Here is an 18,364-nt window from a genome sequence, read left to right as displayed (position 1 = left end):
GCCCTGATATGTAAGACTTATCATAAGGATATTTGGGACATTTTCATTACTACTACTGTTCTAATTACTACTACTACCACCACCACTACTATTACCACTACCACTACTACCACTACAACATTTCACCTTCACTTACAGTATTGATCTATAACCCCAAGAGCAGGATTTCATAATGCTGAATATAGTTTGCAGCATTTATTCCCATTTTCTAAATATGCTGAATAGTCATAATGGCCCAGAAGGGATCTTATTCTACTAGTCTTTATTCCCTGGTTTTATATTTAATAATTAGTGTTGAAAATTCCCAGTATCTACAAATAGAACTCATAAGTTGCTTCCACAGATTCTCTTGTGGTAATCAAGAACCAGACATTATTCAAAGCCACTGGTTGAGGCCTAAAAACTCCAGTACCATAAAACAAAGAGCTACATGAACTGTCCTCAAGCTAACAAAATCTACCCACTATTTTTCCCCCAAGGAGTGGCAGGAAGAAAGATATCTATAATGACTTTGAAGATGCGGCAATTTCCCCAACCTCTCAGTACCTCAAACAATTCTTTTTATTCAGGACATAAAACACTGCACTGAAAACAGTCACCAAACTCATATGATCTCAATTTCCTCTGATCTGGGGAGAAGTAAATCTCTAACTTTAACTGTACAGAGCTAAGATTTGGCACTCAAGGTTGAGAAAAAAAAAAGATTTCTTACCATAGGCTTAGTGTCAGATGACAGGCCTAAAGAAGTAAATTAAAAAGGTTTATTTAATATTTTTAAAAGTTGTAAAGAAAGTTGACAGTCTTCAACTCAAGTGAGACAGCACAGAAATCATATATAGGATAAATATCCTTTATCCTATGAAGGGAAAGAAAAGGCAGAAATTATATCTAGAGATCATGTCTGCATTCATTGCTGATGGGAATATAAAAGAGTACAGCCGTTTTGGAAAACATTTTGATGGTTTCTCAAAAAGCTAAACATGGAGTTTACCATATGACCTAGCAATCTGACTCCTAGGTAACTCCCCAAGAGAAATGAAAATATGTATCTACACAAAAATTCAGATATGAATGTTCACAGTAGCATTATCCATAGTAGACAAAAAGTGAAAATAACCCAAATGTACACTAACTGATGGAAAGATAAAATGTGGTATATCAGTACAACACAATATTATCCAATAATAAAAAGAAAGGAAGTAATGACATATCCTAAAACATGGATGAACCTTGAATACATTATGTTAAGTGAAAGGCGGCAGTCACCAAAGACAATGAATTATGAGATACCATTTATATGAAGGCAAATTTATATATACAGAAAAAATTTAGTGGTTGCTTGCTGGAGGTTGGGGGGGAGGTGATGAGTAAAACTGCTAATGGGTACGGGGTTTCTTTTTGGGGTGATGAATATGCCCTAAAATTAGACTGTGATGATGGTTACACAATCCTGTGAATATATAAAAAACACTGAATTGCATACTTTAAGTGGATGAGCTGTATGACATAGGAATTATATCTCAATAAAGCTGTTTTAAAAAAGAGAAAGACACTGTATCTGGACAAAAGAGCAGAGCTACTATCAAAACGAGTTAAAATCATGATCTCTTAAAGCCAATGTTCAGTCCTGAAATTATCACTAATAAGTAGTATACTGGCCTATAGGCCCAACCCCAATCTAGTCAATAATTATTTATTTAAAACTTGACAGAATTATATTTTAAGCAACCTCAATCTTGTAATTGGTTCCCTAATTGTCCACCATAAACATTCAGGTATGGACTCAACTTTTACCATAGCTATTTGCTAGGAACTTTTAGGTATTTTTATGTTCTCACTCATAAAAACAATACTTCCTTTAACTGCTGCCAAATTCTATTCTTTTAAGAGCCACTCTGTAGTTCTCCAGATTATACAGATAGCACTGCAAACGTTATCTTTACATTATTTTATTGACAATCTTCCTTTTCAGGCTAAGTATTAATTTTAACTTTTGTCTTTCTTCAAATAGCACCATCTAATAATGCCTTTAATAATTTTTATTGTACCATCACCAATCCTATTATCTCTCTCGATGTAACTAAAAGCCAGAAAATATTTTGTTTCTAAAACATGTAGTGACAGTGACCAGAACTTTGCTGGACTTTTATTAAAAAGCATAGCAGAACTCTCTAAGATTTTTGAAGCACATTTTCTTAACGGACTTGAAACTACTAACAGGTCACTAGAAGACTAGATTGGATCAGGAGACTACATTTAAAGTCTCTGAGAACAGGAACTATGTTCTTTTTAAAAAGTATAACTTTTCTCCCTAATTTGTTACAAATATATACTCACTGCAGAAATTAAAAAAAAAGGCATTTAAAATTCTACCAACCAGAGATAATGTGTTATCAATTCAGTATATATCCCTCCAATCTTTTTTCCTATCCATAAGTGCATTTTTATTACTAAAATAGGAACACACTACAAATATTATTTTATATTTTTTCCATTTATATGTTTGACAAATATTCTTCAATATAATTTAAACATCTGCATAGTCTTCAACTGTACTATGATACATATTTATTTAACCAATTCTCTATTGTATATTACATTGTTTCCAGTTATTGATAACTATAATGCTGTGATAATCCTTGTGGCTAAGTCTTTAAACATAGCCAAAGTTTTCTTGTAATTTCCTAGAAGGTAAAAGATACTCTCTTCTCTTTGCCACTCACACTAGGCAGTACTAACAATGGGCAGGTACACAGTAATTACATGCTGACTTGTGAAATCAGAATAAGTAAGTAAGGTACTAGAAACTTCCCTAAAGATGTCTAAGAAAAGGAAAACAGATGTTGGTGCTTCCTTCTATTCTCTCATAACTTCAGTACCTTCTCTAAATTGCCCAGGAAGGGTTAAGCATGGTTTTACCTAAAGCACAGAGGTGAATATAATAACCTCTTAAAGGCTTCTAGCACTAACAAGTTTACCTTAATTTGGAGAAATGGAATCTGTTGTGCCAAAAAAGACCATAAAGATAACTTTCTCAGAAGTCTCTATATTCTTACCTTTTGACGGAACGGAAGAAATCCCAAATCTGTAGAAAGAAAAACAAGCCAAATTTTAGGAAGCTGTTCACACTCCTGGTTGTCTGTCTCCGTGTCAAGTGTACATATGGCACTTCTTGCTTGTGATCTCAAGCCTTGCAATCATTAGCTAATTCTAACAACCCCATGAAAGAGGTCCAGTTGACTCTTTTTCTCACCAAGAGTCCAGAGAATAAACTAAAAGGAAGCCTTATCAGAACTGGGAGTAGCAGTCAGTTTCTGACTTTCACCTATTACAAAAACCCTGTTTGACAATAAAACCCAATCTACAACTACTATATTGAATGAACAGACAAGTCCTGAATAAAGTCAAGAGAGTATTTCTTTTCGGCAAAGGCCTCTATTTCACTTAAAATCAACAATTATATTTAAAACCTAGGAACACACTTCCTCATCTTTGTATGATCACTATCTCAGGTCCAAAACACTGGGGACACTCACCTAGCTGCTCTGGCAGCTTTCTTACTCTCCAAGCTCACAGGTACATTGAATCGTTCAGCTCTCTTCTGCATTCTCTAAGTGGTAATAGACAAAAGAAGGGGGAGAGAAACACTCATTTTCTGGTTTTCTTCTTTTAAGAGAAAAGTTGTTAAGAAGTGTGTATCTTTAGAACATAAAGAGTAATTTCTTAGGTCTAAACTGAGTTATATTGACAATCTTAGAAGATATCAGGGTGTACCCCTCTCAGGGCTTAACTCAACAGCCCTTTCCAGAAAGCAAACACAAAAAGACTATTATTACATTCATGTCCTCAAAAACAAAAGGGAAGGAATAAAATAAAACCCACATTCTGCATCAAGCCAAGAAGACAAAAGCTGTGTTTGGTTGACCTTTGAAAAGGGATCAAAGGAACAGCTTGGTTCCAACACTAGTTGTACTCTTTCAGTTAGAAATGAGGCAGCATTGTCCTATGCCATCTCTACTTTAAAGGTACAAAAAGAACACAGATCTTGACTGGAACATAGTTTCAGAGATCTTGAGATGGAATTCAGAGAAATTTCAATCTCTCCATCTAGCCAGTAGTAACTTATAAGTGATATCTTCCCTTGTTACTTTTCAGCTCTTCCAAGGTACAATCCTCCCAAACTCTAATCCTAGTTTGTAAATATCTTAAAAAGAGTTACCACTAAGACCAGAATATTATACACAAAAAGACTAGGGCTTCAAAGGTGACTATGCCAGCCAGAGTATTTTCCCAAATATAGTTAGTTGGTGGAAAAATGTATCAATACCAAAATCTGTCAATATTGATTTTCTGCCTATAAGTAAAATTTTTAAAGTGATGATACAGATAGAATAGAGGGTAAGAAACAGAAAACAAAAACTAAAACATATATATATAGACTGCTCCTCTAAAAGAATGCATACCTCAGTTTGTGGTATTTCAGATGTAATTTTTACTACTTTCTTCTCTGCTGCCCTGGAAAAGAAAGAGATTTTCAAAATCAAAAAACTGATATTCTAAACCAAAACCTCAGAATTGTATAAGAATTTACCTGAGTTATATCCTCTGTCCCCTATCTCTCTGCCTTCCCTTTGACCAAAAAAACATGAAGCCCATTAGCTCTTCAGTTCCTTAAACTGTCGTCTATTGATAAAGAGTTCAAATAATAGACTAAGATACTTTGCTAGAATATAAGAAAGTAACCAGGAAAGAAGTTAATATACTGGGTGAGGGTAACACTTAAAGGACATTGGCAACCATTTCATTTACCTTTAGGAACTTTAAATGTACTTCTGGAGTAATGACTATTCTTCTAACCCTCATTTAAATACCAGCTCTCAATGTTCATCACAACAATCAATGAGTGCTCTACAAGGTCTGGTTTTCTTCTTTTACAAATCCCTTATTTCTCCCATGGGGACTGTAGTTCTTGCTGAAACAGTCAAAATGGGACAAATAAAAATGCCAAAGGGAGTAGAAAGAAAAAAGCCTAAGAGGAGTTTGAATTAGGACAACATGGTAAGTTACTAGTCAAAAGGTTTAAGAGGAAACAAAAGCAGGGGGTGGTGGTGGGGTGGACCAGAGGGGCGGGAGACAAAGTTCGGAAGTACCTAGGATAAATGGAAGGGTATTAACTCTCCACCAAACAACTCCCATAAAACTGTGGGTCATAACCAGTCTCATTAAGGTCCCTCATTTAAGGACATAGGCAGCTTTTGTTCAAATATCCCGGACACTTTTCCCATTTGATGCCCTGAAAGGTAGTAATGGTGTAATAGCATTTTCAGAGGAAGCAATTCTGTAACAGGAACTTACTCTCTCCTCCATCCTTTTGTTGGAAGTCCCTGGACTCACAGATAAGCAATGGGAGCCCCCTGCTGACCATAACTAAGTCCTGCAATATTTAACTGCCTTAGCTTGGGATGGGGGTGGAAATCAAACTAGAAACAGAGGTATTTCTTTGGAGAACCTCAAGCGAAAAACAAAGCAAAGGGATCTACTTTTGAATGGTCAAAGGATCTAAATTAGCCCTGTATATTCTGACTTTTAAAGAAATTTCTGAATTCTTTCCATTTCCTGGTCATCCTTCCTTCCCCAACCCTCTGTTTTGTTCAGGCAGAGAGGGCCACTGAAGTTTAATGTTTTACTTGAAGTCCAATGCCATTAAAAAAGCAGTCCTCTCCACCAAACCCCAGGCTAATGACTTCCTCCACATTCCCATCTTAAAGCACAATCATTGCAGCACACCTCATGGCAGAAAGGGAACAAGGAGAGAGGAAGCTTCCTTCTGCTCTGTTCCAACTCCCTCAGGCACAATTAAGCTCAAGCAATAAATACACATCATATTCTGGGACTCATTCTTCTGTTCACTGAGAAGTTTCTCTCCTATCCAGTCATGTACAAAACATTCTCCAAACTACAGGCACCCAGAACCTTTCTGTATATACTTTAATCTAATCACTACTAGCTCTCTAAAAAGCAAAAGCACCCCCTCAACACACACACAATTTCAATTCCCTTGTTTAGAAATTCACTGATTAAATTAAAGCACTCTAAACAAGAGAATTACATATTTTAGATTTTCTAAAGATAATGAACTTCTATAAATTTTTAAATTTCATTATTTTTAACCCACACAGGCCAATTATTACTGTATTTACCTCATCTTCCTTTTTGCCCCATTAAGTCCTCAAAACATCTCTATCTTAAAGCTATTCCATTAGGCGTTTTCTCAAGGCATTATACCTAGACACTAACCTCCTATGATGGAAGATAAGTAAATGATTTTAGAAAGCAGTAATATTTGAGAAAATCTAATAAAACATTAAATGCACATCCCCTATGTTGCCTCAAATCCATTGCTAGAAATTTATCCTATGGATATATCTGCATAAATTTAAAACTAGTTGTATAAGGACATGTAGCGCTGCATTTTCTGTAATTATGAATAATCTAAATGTCCATCAACAGGAGACTGGTGAAATTACTGTCCATTCAAAGGATGGAGCATTATTAGCTACCAGAAAGAATACAATTCCAAGTTGATGGGTTCATGGGGGTCTATATACTATTCTCATAATTTTTATATATACTTGTAATATCCCATAATAACTAAAAAAAAGAGAGCGAGACCTACTACTTACTAGGATAATTATTCCCATTTCACAGGGTTGAAGTGAGGATTAAATGAGAATACATGTAAAATAGTTAGAACCTTGCCTACTATATAACTATATTTAAATAAGGACATTATTATATAATATAGAAAGAGATCTGTATGTGAAAAAAAATCAAGAAACCAACAATTTGCATGGTGTGTACATATGTAACTGTATATACACATATACACACAGCATATAAAATATTCCAGAAGCATATACTGAAAACATCTGAGAAGTCAGGTGGGGATGAAAACAAGGGTACTTAATTTTCAATTTATATACTCCTCTACGTACTGTTTGACTTTTTACTAGTACATATATTATCTTTTATAATTAAATAGATTAATACAGCTATGAGGAACAAAAATGTTAAAAAGGACTCAACTGTTCTTAATGTGCTGGAGTATAAGATGGCCAGACATTTGTGGGGAGATCCCAAATAAAAGATGTTTGTGATCAATCTTGTGGAATAATTTAAATAAATCAAGATTCACTTTCTACTCTAGTACTCTGTCCTCCCCTCCACCACTGTAAGTCAAAAGGAAGAGAGAATACAGTGTTACTTTGAGACATAATCTCTGCTCAGCACCCTCCTCCCTTACAAAATTCTTTATATGCAGAAAATTTGCATGACTCGATACAGAAAGAGAATCATCTATTACAGTTATACAACAAAGGCTAGGAGAACTAAACTTTATCTGGGCTTGAAGTCACCAGCTCCTAATTATTACATAACCCAGAGACAAACTTAATTTTGCTTCACTGGGACCATGCACTTGAAATGAAGTAGACCCTCTGAAAATGTATGATCTAACGAGAAATGAAAAAGCCAATGGGAATGTATGAGGTAAACAGAGTGAAACACTAAAAACCCCAGAACTGTCTGCTTTGTACTCATTATTAAAAAAAGGATAGTTACACATCAACAGTTTTTTCAGGTGGTTCTTCCTCTTTGACAGGCAGTTCTATGGGCTTTGGTTCTTCTTCCTAAAACCAAATGAAACAAGATGGTTAACATAAATTAAGAGTAAATACCCAATAATAGAAGAATATGAGAACTCCAAAATGAACCAGTCTTTCAGAACCTTCATTCCCCCTGTATGCTCCCCTAATGAGTTAGTATTTAAGCCCTCTAATGATTGATGTTCAGCAATGTGACCAAGGTAGTGGCACACTGCCAGGCCAGTGACTAACCTTACTCTCTCAACTCACCTCTGTTTCATCTCCCAGTACATCTTCTTCATTTGCCTCCTCTTCAGCTAAAGAATATTAAAATATTCAGGTCAAGCCCTGCTACAAAACCATCTTGATCACTGTACTTAGGCTAAAGTTGTATTTATTTTGCTTTCCCAAAATAAAATTAAATAATGAAGGCAGAACTGATGCTTACAAAATTTGTTCCACATGGAGAAGGTAAAACTCTTCTTTACCTAACATTGATATGAGGTTAAACTCTAGCTGGACTAAAGAAGTGAACGTGATGAGTTCAAACTACAACATTAATAAAAAATAATGTGGGAGAATTTAGTGTTGGTGAATAATTTCTTAAAAAAAAAACCCACAAACAAAAGTAATATGCAAAAAACTACAAATTTTTCAAAACTAGGGGAGGGCTCCACAGAAAAAGAAACAAATGAAAAAGAAGGTATTTGTGTCTAGAACAAACAAGGATATAGTTACTAGAATTAAAGAAGAAATGCCTGCAAACTAATAAGCCAATGATGGAAATCCCAATAGAAAAATGAGTAAAGGAGAAACCCAAAGAACCATGAACAAAAGAAATGTTTAAACTTTTTAATAATTAGAGGGATGTAAATTGAAACCACCAACAGATCAGCAAAAAATCGGGCCACTTGATAGGTCAGTGCCAAGTTTAGGTTTGTGAAGGAGATACAAAAACCCTCATGTGCTGACAATGAGATTTATAAAGCAATTCAGAAATACAACTTGTCTGTGTTTAGTCACACTGAGTAAACATTTATGAATAGATATTTATTAGCAATCCCATTCCTGGGTATATACCCCAGAAAGACTCTCACACCAGAATATAAAGAAACATGAAAGAAGTGGTTCAGGAGGCAATAAAGGCATCAGTCACCGAGTGAACTGAACAAAATGTGGTAAATTCCATATATCATACACTACCATGCAGGAATTAGAATCAACAGACTAGATGACCACACAGCCATAGGCCACACAAATACATCTTAAAAAAACACAGGACTTAGAGAAAAAATGAAAAATAAAGTAAGGCCTTATTAAGTAAGTATGGCCTTACTGCCAATGACATAAAAATACTGTATGCCAAACAACACTACATGATTTACAAGGACAAAGACAAAAAGTATTTATCAAACACTTCAGAATAGTTGCCTAAGGGAGTTGGGGTAAAAGGAATGGAAATAAAAACTAGGGAGGGATGACAGTATGCCTTAAATGAAGCGGTTTTTATTTGTTTTTAAAAAGGTGGAATTAGAGAATGTCAGAGCTAGAAGGGACCAGAGACTATCTAGGTTTATGGATTTCAAGGGTGGAGACATTTGTCTCATGTCACAGAACAAAACAGACACTTAGCCATGAAAACAGTGGCTGTCAAAGTTACCAAGTAAATTTCTGGCGTAAGAGTAATTAGAATTCAAATCTTTAAATTCTCAGTCTAATGATACTTTTTTTTACCACACTCTCTTCAACATAATTTGCTGAAATAAAATTACAATGTCTTAAAAGGGAGGGGGGTAATTTCTTTTCATTGTAACCACTGTTTTAGATGACCCAGAATTTTGATACAATTAAGAGCTTACACCATCAACAACCTAAAGGAAAAGAAGAAATCTTCCATATGGCAGAGCCTAGAAATTAATCCCCTCACTCACATCACTCTGCCTCCACAGAGCACTCACCATGCTCTTCAAGATATGCCTGGAGCCTGTTGATGAGATCTTGTTTTATTCCCTTGGTCTCCAAACCACGAGCAAGACACTCCTGCTTTAGTTCAGCAAGCTGAGGAAAAAGAATAAAGCTTTTCCTTAATTTATAGAATGAACCTGGGGCAGGCGGGGAAGAAGAGGTAGCTCTCACAAGAAAGAAAAAGAAAGTTCAACCCCAAACTACTGCTCTTAATCCCACCAAGCCTCTAGGTCCACAAAGATGGTGTACTTTCCCCTAATAATACTCAATATGCAAGAGGACTTTTCTAACAGATTCTGAAGAATAAACAGCCTAAGTCAATAAAATTTGATCTAATCATGTATCTGTTTACTATCATAAATCTTTAGCTATTTCTGAGGGGAGAAAAAAAGGTGTCTTTTTTTCCGCAAATAATTACTGTACTAGCTCATACATGGAAAGAATGAATCTAATATTCTAAAGGTAGATTATTCTTACTATCCCAGACTGTTTACTGCAATATTCCATATACATGCATACAAGTATGACCACCATAGAATAGGTAGGTATGTTAGCTTAATGTCAACAATTAATTGATTAAAGGATATCTGCCAAAATGGAAAAAGTAACAGCATGCTACAGAAGACATTATGTTGAAGACTTTGAAATCAGTAACATGACTAATTGTGAGGACAACAGAAGGAGGAAGAATTGATAGATTACTGACAGAACCAAATAGGGGGTGTCACTGGCTCTTCAGGGAGAACAATGAGTCAAAATGAAGACTCAATTTAGAAAGAATAAGGTACACTATAAAGTAGTACACTTATATTCAAAACTTAAATTGTTAAAAAAAAAAAAACAGATGATAGGGATCTGGCTCAACAGTAACTCACAGGATAAAGACCTCAGTCAGGGTTTTAGACGATTACAAGTGCAAAAAGAGTTAACAGTATGATTTGTTACCAAAGTAATTTTAAGTTAAGGGTAACTGAAAGAAACAGAATCTATATTAAATGATGTAATAGGTTTACTGGGCTCTGTATTCTCATTTTACGGAGCAAAATGATATGCTCCTCCAAGGAGAAAAACGAACAAAAGGAAGGTCCCAAAAATCCTATATGTAGATCAGTGCACAAATATGTATTTGTCCTGAAAAAAGACTTAACCAGTTTTGAGGTAGAGATCTAAGATCAACCAGTAGAAGTTAGAAAGCAGATTCCTACAGAAAAAAGAAATTTACAATTAAGGGAATATGATGGGCATCTTTAGAGGCTTTCAACCACAGGAGCATTTGGAAATGGAGGGGAGCTTTTTTTTCTTTCCCAACCGGGCAGATGGAGCATTCAGTGAGTGGGGCAGGCAGGGAGGAAGGGATACTATGTGGAAACTGTCCTACTCAACAAGCCAACAGCACCCTCTATTGAGAAACATGGTAGGTAACCACCTATTAAAAGTGTGGAGTGGATGCATAGCATAACATGGCCTCGGACTACCTTGGGTTCAAATTTCAGCTTTACCACTTACAGCTGAATAACCATGGGTGAGTAATTTAACCTCTGTGTGCTTCAGTTTCCTACAAAATGGGAATAATGCAACAGTACCCATAACATACGGCTGTTTTGAAGATTAAACCAGTGAATACTTATAAGGCATTTAGAATAGTGCTTGGCAGCTAACAAGCACTTTATAAGTGTTAGATACTAGATGAAGAGTTAGACAAGACTGGATAATCACTGCTTCTCAGATTTTTGAATTTCAGATTGATATATTTTTATTTATTGATTGATATATTTTAAAATAGGTAGACCGATAGGGCTGCCAACTTTTTATAATATTTCAGCCAGGCTGTGAACCAACACTTTTATGGAACAATAAAACCATTACTTGAAAAATGATCATACACTTGGATGTAGCAGTGATGTCAAACTGCTGAAGAAGTTTCTAAAAGTTTACCCAATTTTCTATTTTTGTTTTTTACTTTTCACTAACCAACACTGGCCTACAGACCATACCTTGAATAGTATTAATCTAGAATCTAGACTGTAAGTGATCTCTAAGATCCATTTCTTAAGTAAGACTCAATCTTTCCTATATTGGTACTTTATTTTCTTTCAGTTTCCTGGAGAACAAGTCTTCTGATTTTAGTTAAGAGTTTTGTTGATTTGTTATAAAAGTATTACATTCACCGCCAAATAGTTTGACAATTCTGAAAAGTACAGAAGAAAGTAAAAGCCTTATTATGTAACCCCAGGATTTAGGGATCACCTAACATTTTAAATATATCATTTGGGTTATTTGGTGTGTGTGTGCGCGCGCGCATGTGCGTGTGTGTTTAGAGGATGTTGGTTGGTTGTTTACAAAGCAATACAGCTTCTTTATTTCCTGTAACTTCTAATCTTCCTCAGAAGACTCCATTCCTTTTTTCTTTTGCTGGTTTAAGAACATTAAGACCACCTACAATAAAGGAATGTAAATATTCAGGCAATTCAAAATTCAACTTTCTAATAGAGTTGTTCCTTCCTTCCCCAAATTGTGTCTAGACATACGCAAAAGTTTACAAAAACTTCCAGATGACAAGGAAACAGACAGTGATGGTTTCTGCATAGGGTGCTGATCTGGTAGATTTGAAGCTGACAGACTGGTACAACTGGTTGTTTAGTGTGGATAGCATCTACCACTGCTGACCACTGACCTTGCCATTGCCTTTGGTCATTGAAATCTCAGCCTCCACTGGTTCTCAGTCCCAAATCTCAAATCTCTGGCTTATTAAGCAGTCTTCTCAGCACCTTCATATTCCCTTTCTGGTCATATGAGAGTGTTACATACAGTTTTTATACCATGTTGTATTACTTTAGTTATTACATTGTAGGTTCTGCTCCTATACTGGGACATTATTTCAAAAGGGAAATAGATGAGTAAAAACAAAATAGCTAAAGATGAAGTCGTTTTACACATTTTGACACAATTACGTTAGTAGTAGGACAAAATCCTTTTAAAGTCTCAAATAAGAACTTATAATATCAAATCTTACCCATTTTTATATGCATTTGACTTCAAAATATTTTAAAAGAACATATTTTAAAAGCAAGGTATACTGAATGAATTGCACAGTATGTGAAATTGTACCTCAGTAAGGCTATTTTTAAAAACCAAGCTATAGAACACTGTATACAGGATACTAACATTAATGTGAAAAATAATATGCACCCCCCCCATATAATGTGTATACATAAGATGCTTGGACAAGGAAAGAGCTAAATTAACACTAGTTTAAGGAGTTTGTTGAGGACAAGTGTAGGAGGGAAATTTTTTACTATATACCCTTATTATCTTCAGAATTGTGAACTTGTGCATGAATTACCTATTCAAAAGTTAAATTTTCAGTATCAATCTAAAAATATTATTTTTCAGTATTAACAAGGTACCTTTCATTCTACCTAGCCAACCAACAGAGAAAGGACCAATCAACTGACTACATAATACATTTGACATTACTCATTCATAGCCCTGTGATTTCTACTAATCTTGATTTTTTCTTTTTGGTATATACATATATTTTTATTGAAGTATATAGTCAGTTTATAATGTTGTGTGAGTTCTGGTATACAGCATAATGTTTCAGTTATACATGAGCACACATATATTCATTTTCATATTCTCTTCACCATAAGTTACAAGATATTGAATATAGTTCCCTGTGCTATACAGTATGAACTTGTTGTTTATCTATTTTATATATATTAGTTAGTATCTGCAAATCTCAAACCCCCACCAATTTATCTAATCTTGATTTTTGATTCAAATCTTTTTCATCTGTTATCTCTCAACCTGGTTTGTAAACATTTCAGGACAGAGACATTTTACATCATTTATAACATTTCATATGATAGAAACTAAAATTTCAAGTACCAATACGTGCCAGGAAAAGGGCTAAGTACTTTTAATGTATGTTCCTCATTTAATCCTTACAACATCATGTGGTTGGTACTATGAGCCCATTTCATAAAACAAGAAAATGAGGCTTAAAGAAACTCAGTAATTTGCTTAAAAATCACCCAGCCAGAGAACAGCAGAGCCAATACGCCAGCTCAGGTCTCTCTGATTCAAGCCCAGTCTTAACAACCAAAATGCGGCACTGCTCTTATGCACACTCTGTCTCTCTTACCGTTTTCCTCGTACCTTTCCTCCTCAGCCTCCTTGCTAGCTCTTCTTCCACCCAACCCTGTAAATACTGGTATTCACTGAGATTCCTTCTTTGGCCTTTTTATTCTTCCACTTATACCAAAGGCTTTTTCACTTCCTGGAATCCAATTATTGGCAAATCCTGTTGGCTCTACTTTCAAAATATATCCAGAATCTAACCCCTTTTTGTCTTTCTTTCACACATACTATCGTAAAAACTCTTCAGCCCTTGAGCCTCATTACAGTTTATTCTCAGCAAGGTAGTCAGAGTGATTCTGACAATTTAAGTCAGAATATGTCATTCTTCTAGTCAGAAATCCTCCATGGGTTTCCTATCTCATTAAGGGTAAAAAGCCAGAGTCCTAATGATCACCTCTAAGGTTCTCTTATTAATACTTTGCACAAGGCTCACTCTTCTACCTCCTTCAAGTCTTTGCTTAAACATCACCTTCTCAAAGAGCCCTTCCCCTACATCCTGTTTCAGATACCTTCTTACCACTGTACTCCCTGTTCTTATTTTTCTCTACAAACCTTATCATTATTTGACATACATCAATAAACTTCACTTATTTATTGTCCCTTCCCCCAGTAAAATATAACCTCCATGACAGCAAGATTTTTGCCTGCTATGTTCATTGCTGTATCCCCAGTACCTATGGTAGCTGGCACATGGTAAGCAATCCACAAATATTTTAAACTTTGATCAGCTCTCAGCTCTTGAGCAGGAGACCCCACATTTCCAAATGACTACTAAATATCTCCAAGGTCCTGTCTCAAAGACACTTAAACCCAAAACTGAACTTTTCTTCTCCTGCACAAAACTGGCTTCTTCTCCCAACCTAGACTAAAAGTATCACTATTTGGAGTCATGTTTCATTCCTCCCACATCTAGCTAACCTGTAAGTACTTATAATTCTATATCCCAAATTTCTTTCAAATTCATTCCTATTCTAAAAGCCACTACCTTTTCCAGGTCTTATTACGTTTATTCACTTGACAAATAGTTACTGAGTACCCACTGTATGTCAAGCATTATCTTAGATACAAGAAAATGATCATAAACAAAACAGAAAGTTCCTGCCCACATGGAGCTTACAATCTAGTATGGAAACAAGACAATCAATGATCATACATACAATGTTTAACTGATAAAAAAAAGAACTACAGTATAAAAGCATTTAAAAGGTGGCCTGACCTTGTGTGTGGATGGATGGAACCCATCCTACCTAAGGGTTCCTTGGATAAATGATGTTTGACTGATATCTGAAGGACAACTAACAGTTATTTCAACAAAGGTATGGAGGATGGGAGTAGCAAGAGCACTGAGTCCAAAAGCATATGTAAAGGTTCTGGGTACTAAGCTAAGGAGAGGCAGTCATGCACGGTGATTAAAAACATGAATTCTGGAAACAGATTGCCTGGATGTGAGCTACCACTTATTAGCTGTGTGACCTATGGCAAGTTATCCAACGTCTCTGAGCTTCCATTTTTTGAAATGGAAACAATAGAGGCATTCACCTTATAGGATTATTGCGAGAATTAAACCAGTTAACATGTAAAAACAGCTTTGACCAGCATTTGCCACATAGTAAATATTATGTAAATGTCAGCAATTAATGAACACAGCCATTCTGAGAAATGAAATAAAGCCACTTTGCTTGGAATGTGAGAAACTAAGCTGGAGAGACTGGCAGAGATATAATTAAAATGTTTTAAGCAGGGGAGTGACTTCTATAATAAAAATCTAACTGATGAAATATCTTCCTCTCCAGACCCCATCCTTCTTAATGCTAAAAGAACACAAGCTGATAACATCAGCTCCTCCTTTCAAAATTCCAAAGGCTCTCCACTTTCTGCCTACATGACAGAAACCAAACACTGTACACAACTTAAAAGGTCCTTTTCAATATCACTCCAATCTACCTCCAGTGACACAGTTCACCTACTTTACTTTCCAAACTATCTTCAACTACAAACATATATGCACTTTATGCTTCAATATCACAAATGTCTCACTGTTCTCAACACTCTTGACACTAATATACCCTTCTTGTTCTCCTCTTCTCTGTAGTCCCTTTTTTCATCCTGGATTGGAAATCTGGTACTATTACAGTTCAGAGCATTTTTACCCACAATTCAGTCTCTCTTTCCAACTGTGTTCGAATGACTGCATTTCTACAGAATCTTCAGAAATTTACAGTTGATGTGGACTTACGTATCAATTGGCAGGTATTATGTTTCCTTCCCACTTCAAAGTTTGTACCTTTCCTCTGAAATCCTATACTAAAGCCCCCAAATTCTCTTTAGAAAAATGGAAAGTTGTGTTTTTGTTGTTTTTTTTTTTTAAAGAGACAAACACTAGGTCAACCCAAAAGTCAGGATCACTCCACCAAGATCAACAGTGGAACCAAACATTAACCATCCAGGAAGTCAGAATTAAAGGCATGGGTTCTTAACCAGAGGTCCATGGACTCCTCAGGGCTACAAGGTAGTTTTATAAAGCCCCTTAAATCGCATGCAAAGTGTATGTACATGCCTTTTTCTGGGGAGAGGGTCCATACCTTTCATCAGAGTTCAAAGATATCTGTGACCTCCAAAAGGTTAAGAAGTGCTCTAGAGAAAAAGCAAAAACAAGCAAATATGATTAAAAGAGTGAATCCCTTTTAGGCTGTCAGGACTGTCTCATGTTCTCTTAGACTATAACACCTGAAATCAGGTCAGAGGACATTCCCCAATCAAAATGAAATTTAATACAGACCTGACAAATACAGATTTTTATGGAAGGTGGAACTCCATAAACCAACAAAATCCATAAAGACAAGTCACTAGGCTAGTACTTACTCTAGGGGTTTCAAAAATGGAACTACTAGGAAGAAAAATTAGAAATTCACATTTCCTTTTTATCTCATTCATTCAAAAGTTCCTTTTCTGTGTATATTTTATAACATACATAACAAGACAGTACATAATTTATATAAGTAAGTATACACATAATGGAGGTGTTTGCTCAACTTTTTTTACTTGCCATCCTACTTGGAGAGCACTGATACAATCTACACCTTTCAGGACCACCAAGTTAACAGTAACTCCAGGATAACACAAAAACCCACTAGGACAGTTTAGAATACAAGAGTAAGAAATCTATCAGCTTTCACAGAAAGGCTAATTGGTGTCAACTAGTAAGTGACTAAAAGGACCTCTCCCTAGCCTTAATCTCCTTATGCTCTTTTTTTTTTTTAAAGGCCTATTAAGCTTTAAAGGGTAAGTTTTCAGCTTGGGCTACACCACCTTGGTTTGTCAAAGGTTCCCAGGGCGTGACCAAAACATGTGATGGGAAAACTACTTGTGAAACCACAAATGGACATCTAATAGAGATATTTTATTAATTCACCCTAAAAGAAACTACTCTTTTCTTCCAGGAAAACAATAATCTAAATTTAAAAAAGCTACCAAGATTTCCAAGACACAACTCAAAACCGCTTTTGTGGTTGAGTGTCACCCAGTGGTGACACCAAGAGATGCAGGGTCCATCCGCGATATGAAATGGGACAGAGATAACCCTAATCTTGGAAATGCTTTTCCAAACTATCACAGCTCTGAGCGAGTTGCTCCCTGGTGGTGGGGGCAAGGCTGGCGGGCAGAGAACCGCGTGAGAGAACTCGAAAAACTTTTCAATCTAGGGTATCTGTGCCTTTACTAATTCTTAAGGTCTCTAAAGCCCAGGCCTCTACACAGAGGCCTATCTTCGGAGGCCTCTCCTCGGGTTTCAAAATTCGCCCCGGGGGCATCACCCCACCTAAAAACGGGGAGTGGAAGCATTTTCTGCATCGAGTTTGAGACCTGGATGGGCAGAAAAACACGAAGGTGCCATAATCTGCTAACGGGAAGCTCAGTTTTGGACGAGAGACAAAAAAAGCATCAACCCAAGGGAGAAAAAGGGGTCCCGGGTCCCGCACGGGCCAAGAGGAGGAGACAACTGACGTAATGCAGTCTGACGAGAAACGAAAAGGGAGTGGAACAGGTTGAAGGCACTTACACAACCCGGCGGGGAAGTGACGGACAACACAAAGGTGGAGGAAGGGGCCAAAATAATAAGTAAAGATACAGTAAAACTGGGAGAAGAAATGGGAAATTAGGGAAGGCGTAATGGGGAGGAAGGGAGGCACAAAAGAAAAGAACTACGGTAGTAGCCGGAAAACGAAGTGGAAGAGCCCTCAAGGAGAACACGCAGGAAAAGGCGCAAGCCACTCGGCAGAATTCAGTCTCCGGAGAAGTCCGCTCCGGTCCTTCCCCCCTCACGGTACCTTCAGCTTATGGAGCTCCACCGTCTCGGCCGCCATCTTGATACCCCTCCACTCGGCCAGGCCCCCACCCGCTGGCTCCGTCTCCAGGAGCTCCCGCCTCGGCGCCGACAGCCACAGCCCGCCAATCGCTGCCGCTCTTACTCCCGCCTCCTACCATCAACTCTTCTCATTAGTCGATAGCTGGCGTCGCCCTCACTCCAGTTAGAAGCTTTCCCCACCTCTCTCGAAAGGTGGGACTAGGAGAAGGGCGGGTTCGGGACCTTCCGATCGACGGAAATGGTGACCAAT

The 18,364-nt window shown here is 36.7% G+C and overlaps 1 protein-coding gene across 2 annotated transcripts in view; it reads right to left on the bottom strand.

The window, feature by feature from the left end:
- SARNP (SAP domain containing ribonucleoprotein) overlaps positions 1-18,252 on the bottom strand; it is a 45,034-nt gene extending 26,782 nt beyond the window's left edge. For both annotated transcript variants that reach the window (XR_836914.3, XM_010976904.3), the window contains exons 1-8: positions 18,077-18,252; positions 9,602-9,701; positions 7,914-7,960; positions 7,621-7,688; positions 4,464-4,515; positions 3,537-3,610; positions 3,057-3,085; positions 713-738 (exon numbers count right to left, since the gene is read on the bottom strand). Coding sequence is in view for 1 of the 2 variants with exons in the window: in XM_010976904.3 (XP_010975206.1) it covers positions 713-738; positions 3,057-3,085; positions 3,537-3,610; positions 4,464-4,515; positions 7,621-7,688; positions 7,914-7,960; positions 9,602-9,701; positions 18,077-18,112 (432 nt within the window). In the remaining variant the exon portion in view is untranslated. The remainder of the gene's footprint in view (positions 1-712; positions 739-3,056; positions 3,086-3,536; positions 3,611-4,463; positions 4,516-7,620; positions 7,689-7,913; positions 7,961-9,601; positions 9,702-18,076) is intronic.
- Between the last annotated feature and the right edge of the window lie 112 nt (positions 18,253-18,364).

This window comes from Camelus dromedarius, chromosome 11 (genome assembly GCF_036321535.1).
Source record: "Camelus dromedarius isolate mCamDro1 chromosome 11, mCamDro1.pat, whole genome shotgun sequence".
Lineage (NCBI taxonomy): Eukaryota > Metazoa > Chordata > Mammalia > Artiodactyla > Camelidae > Camelus > Camelus dromedarius.
Note: the sequence above shows the minus strand (reverse complement) of the source record. Positions and strands in the feature narration are given on the sequence as shown.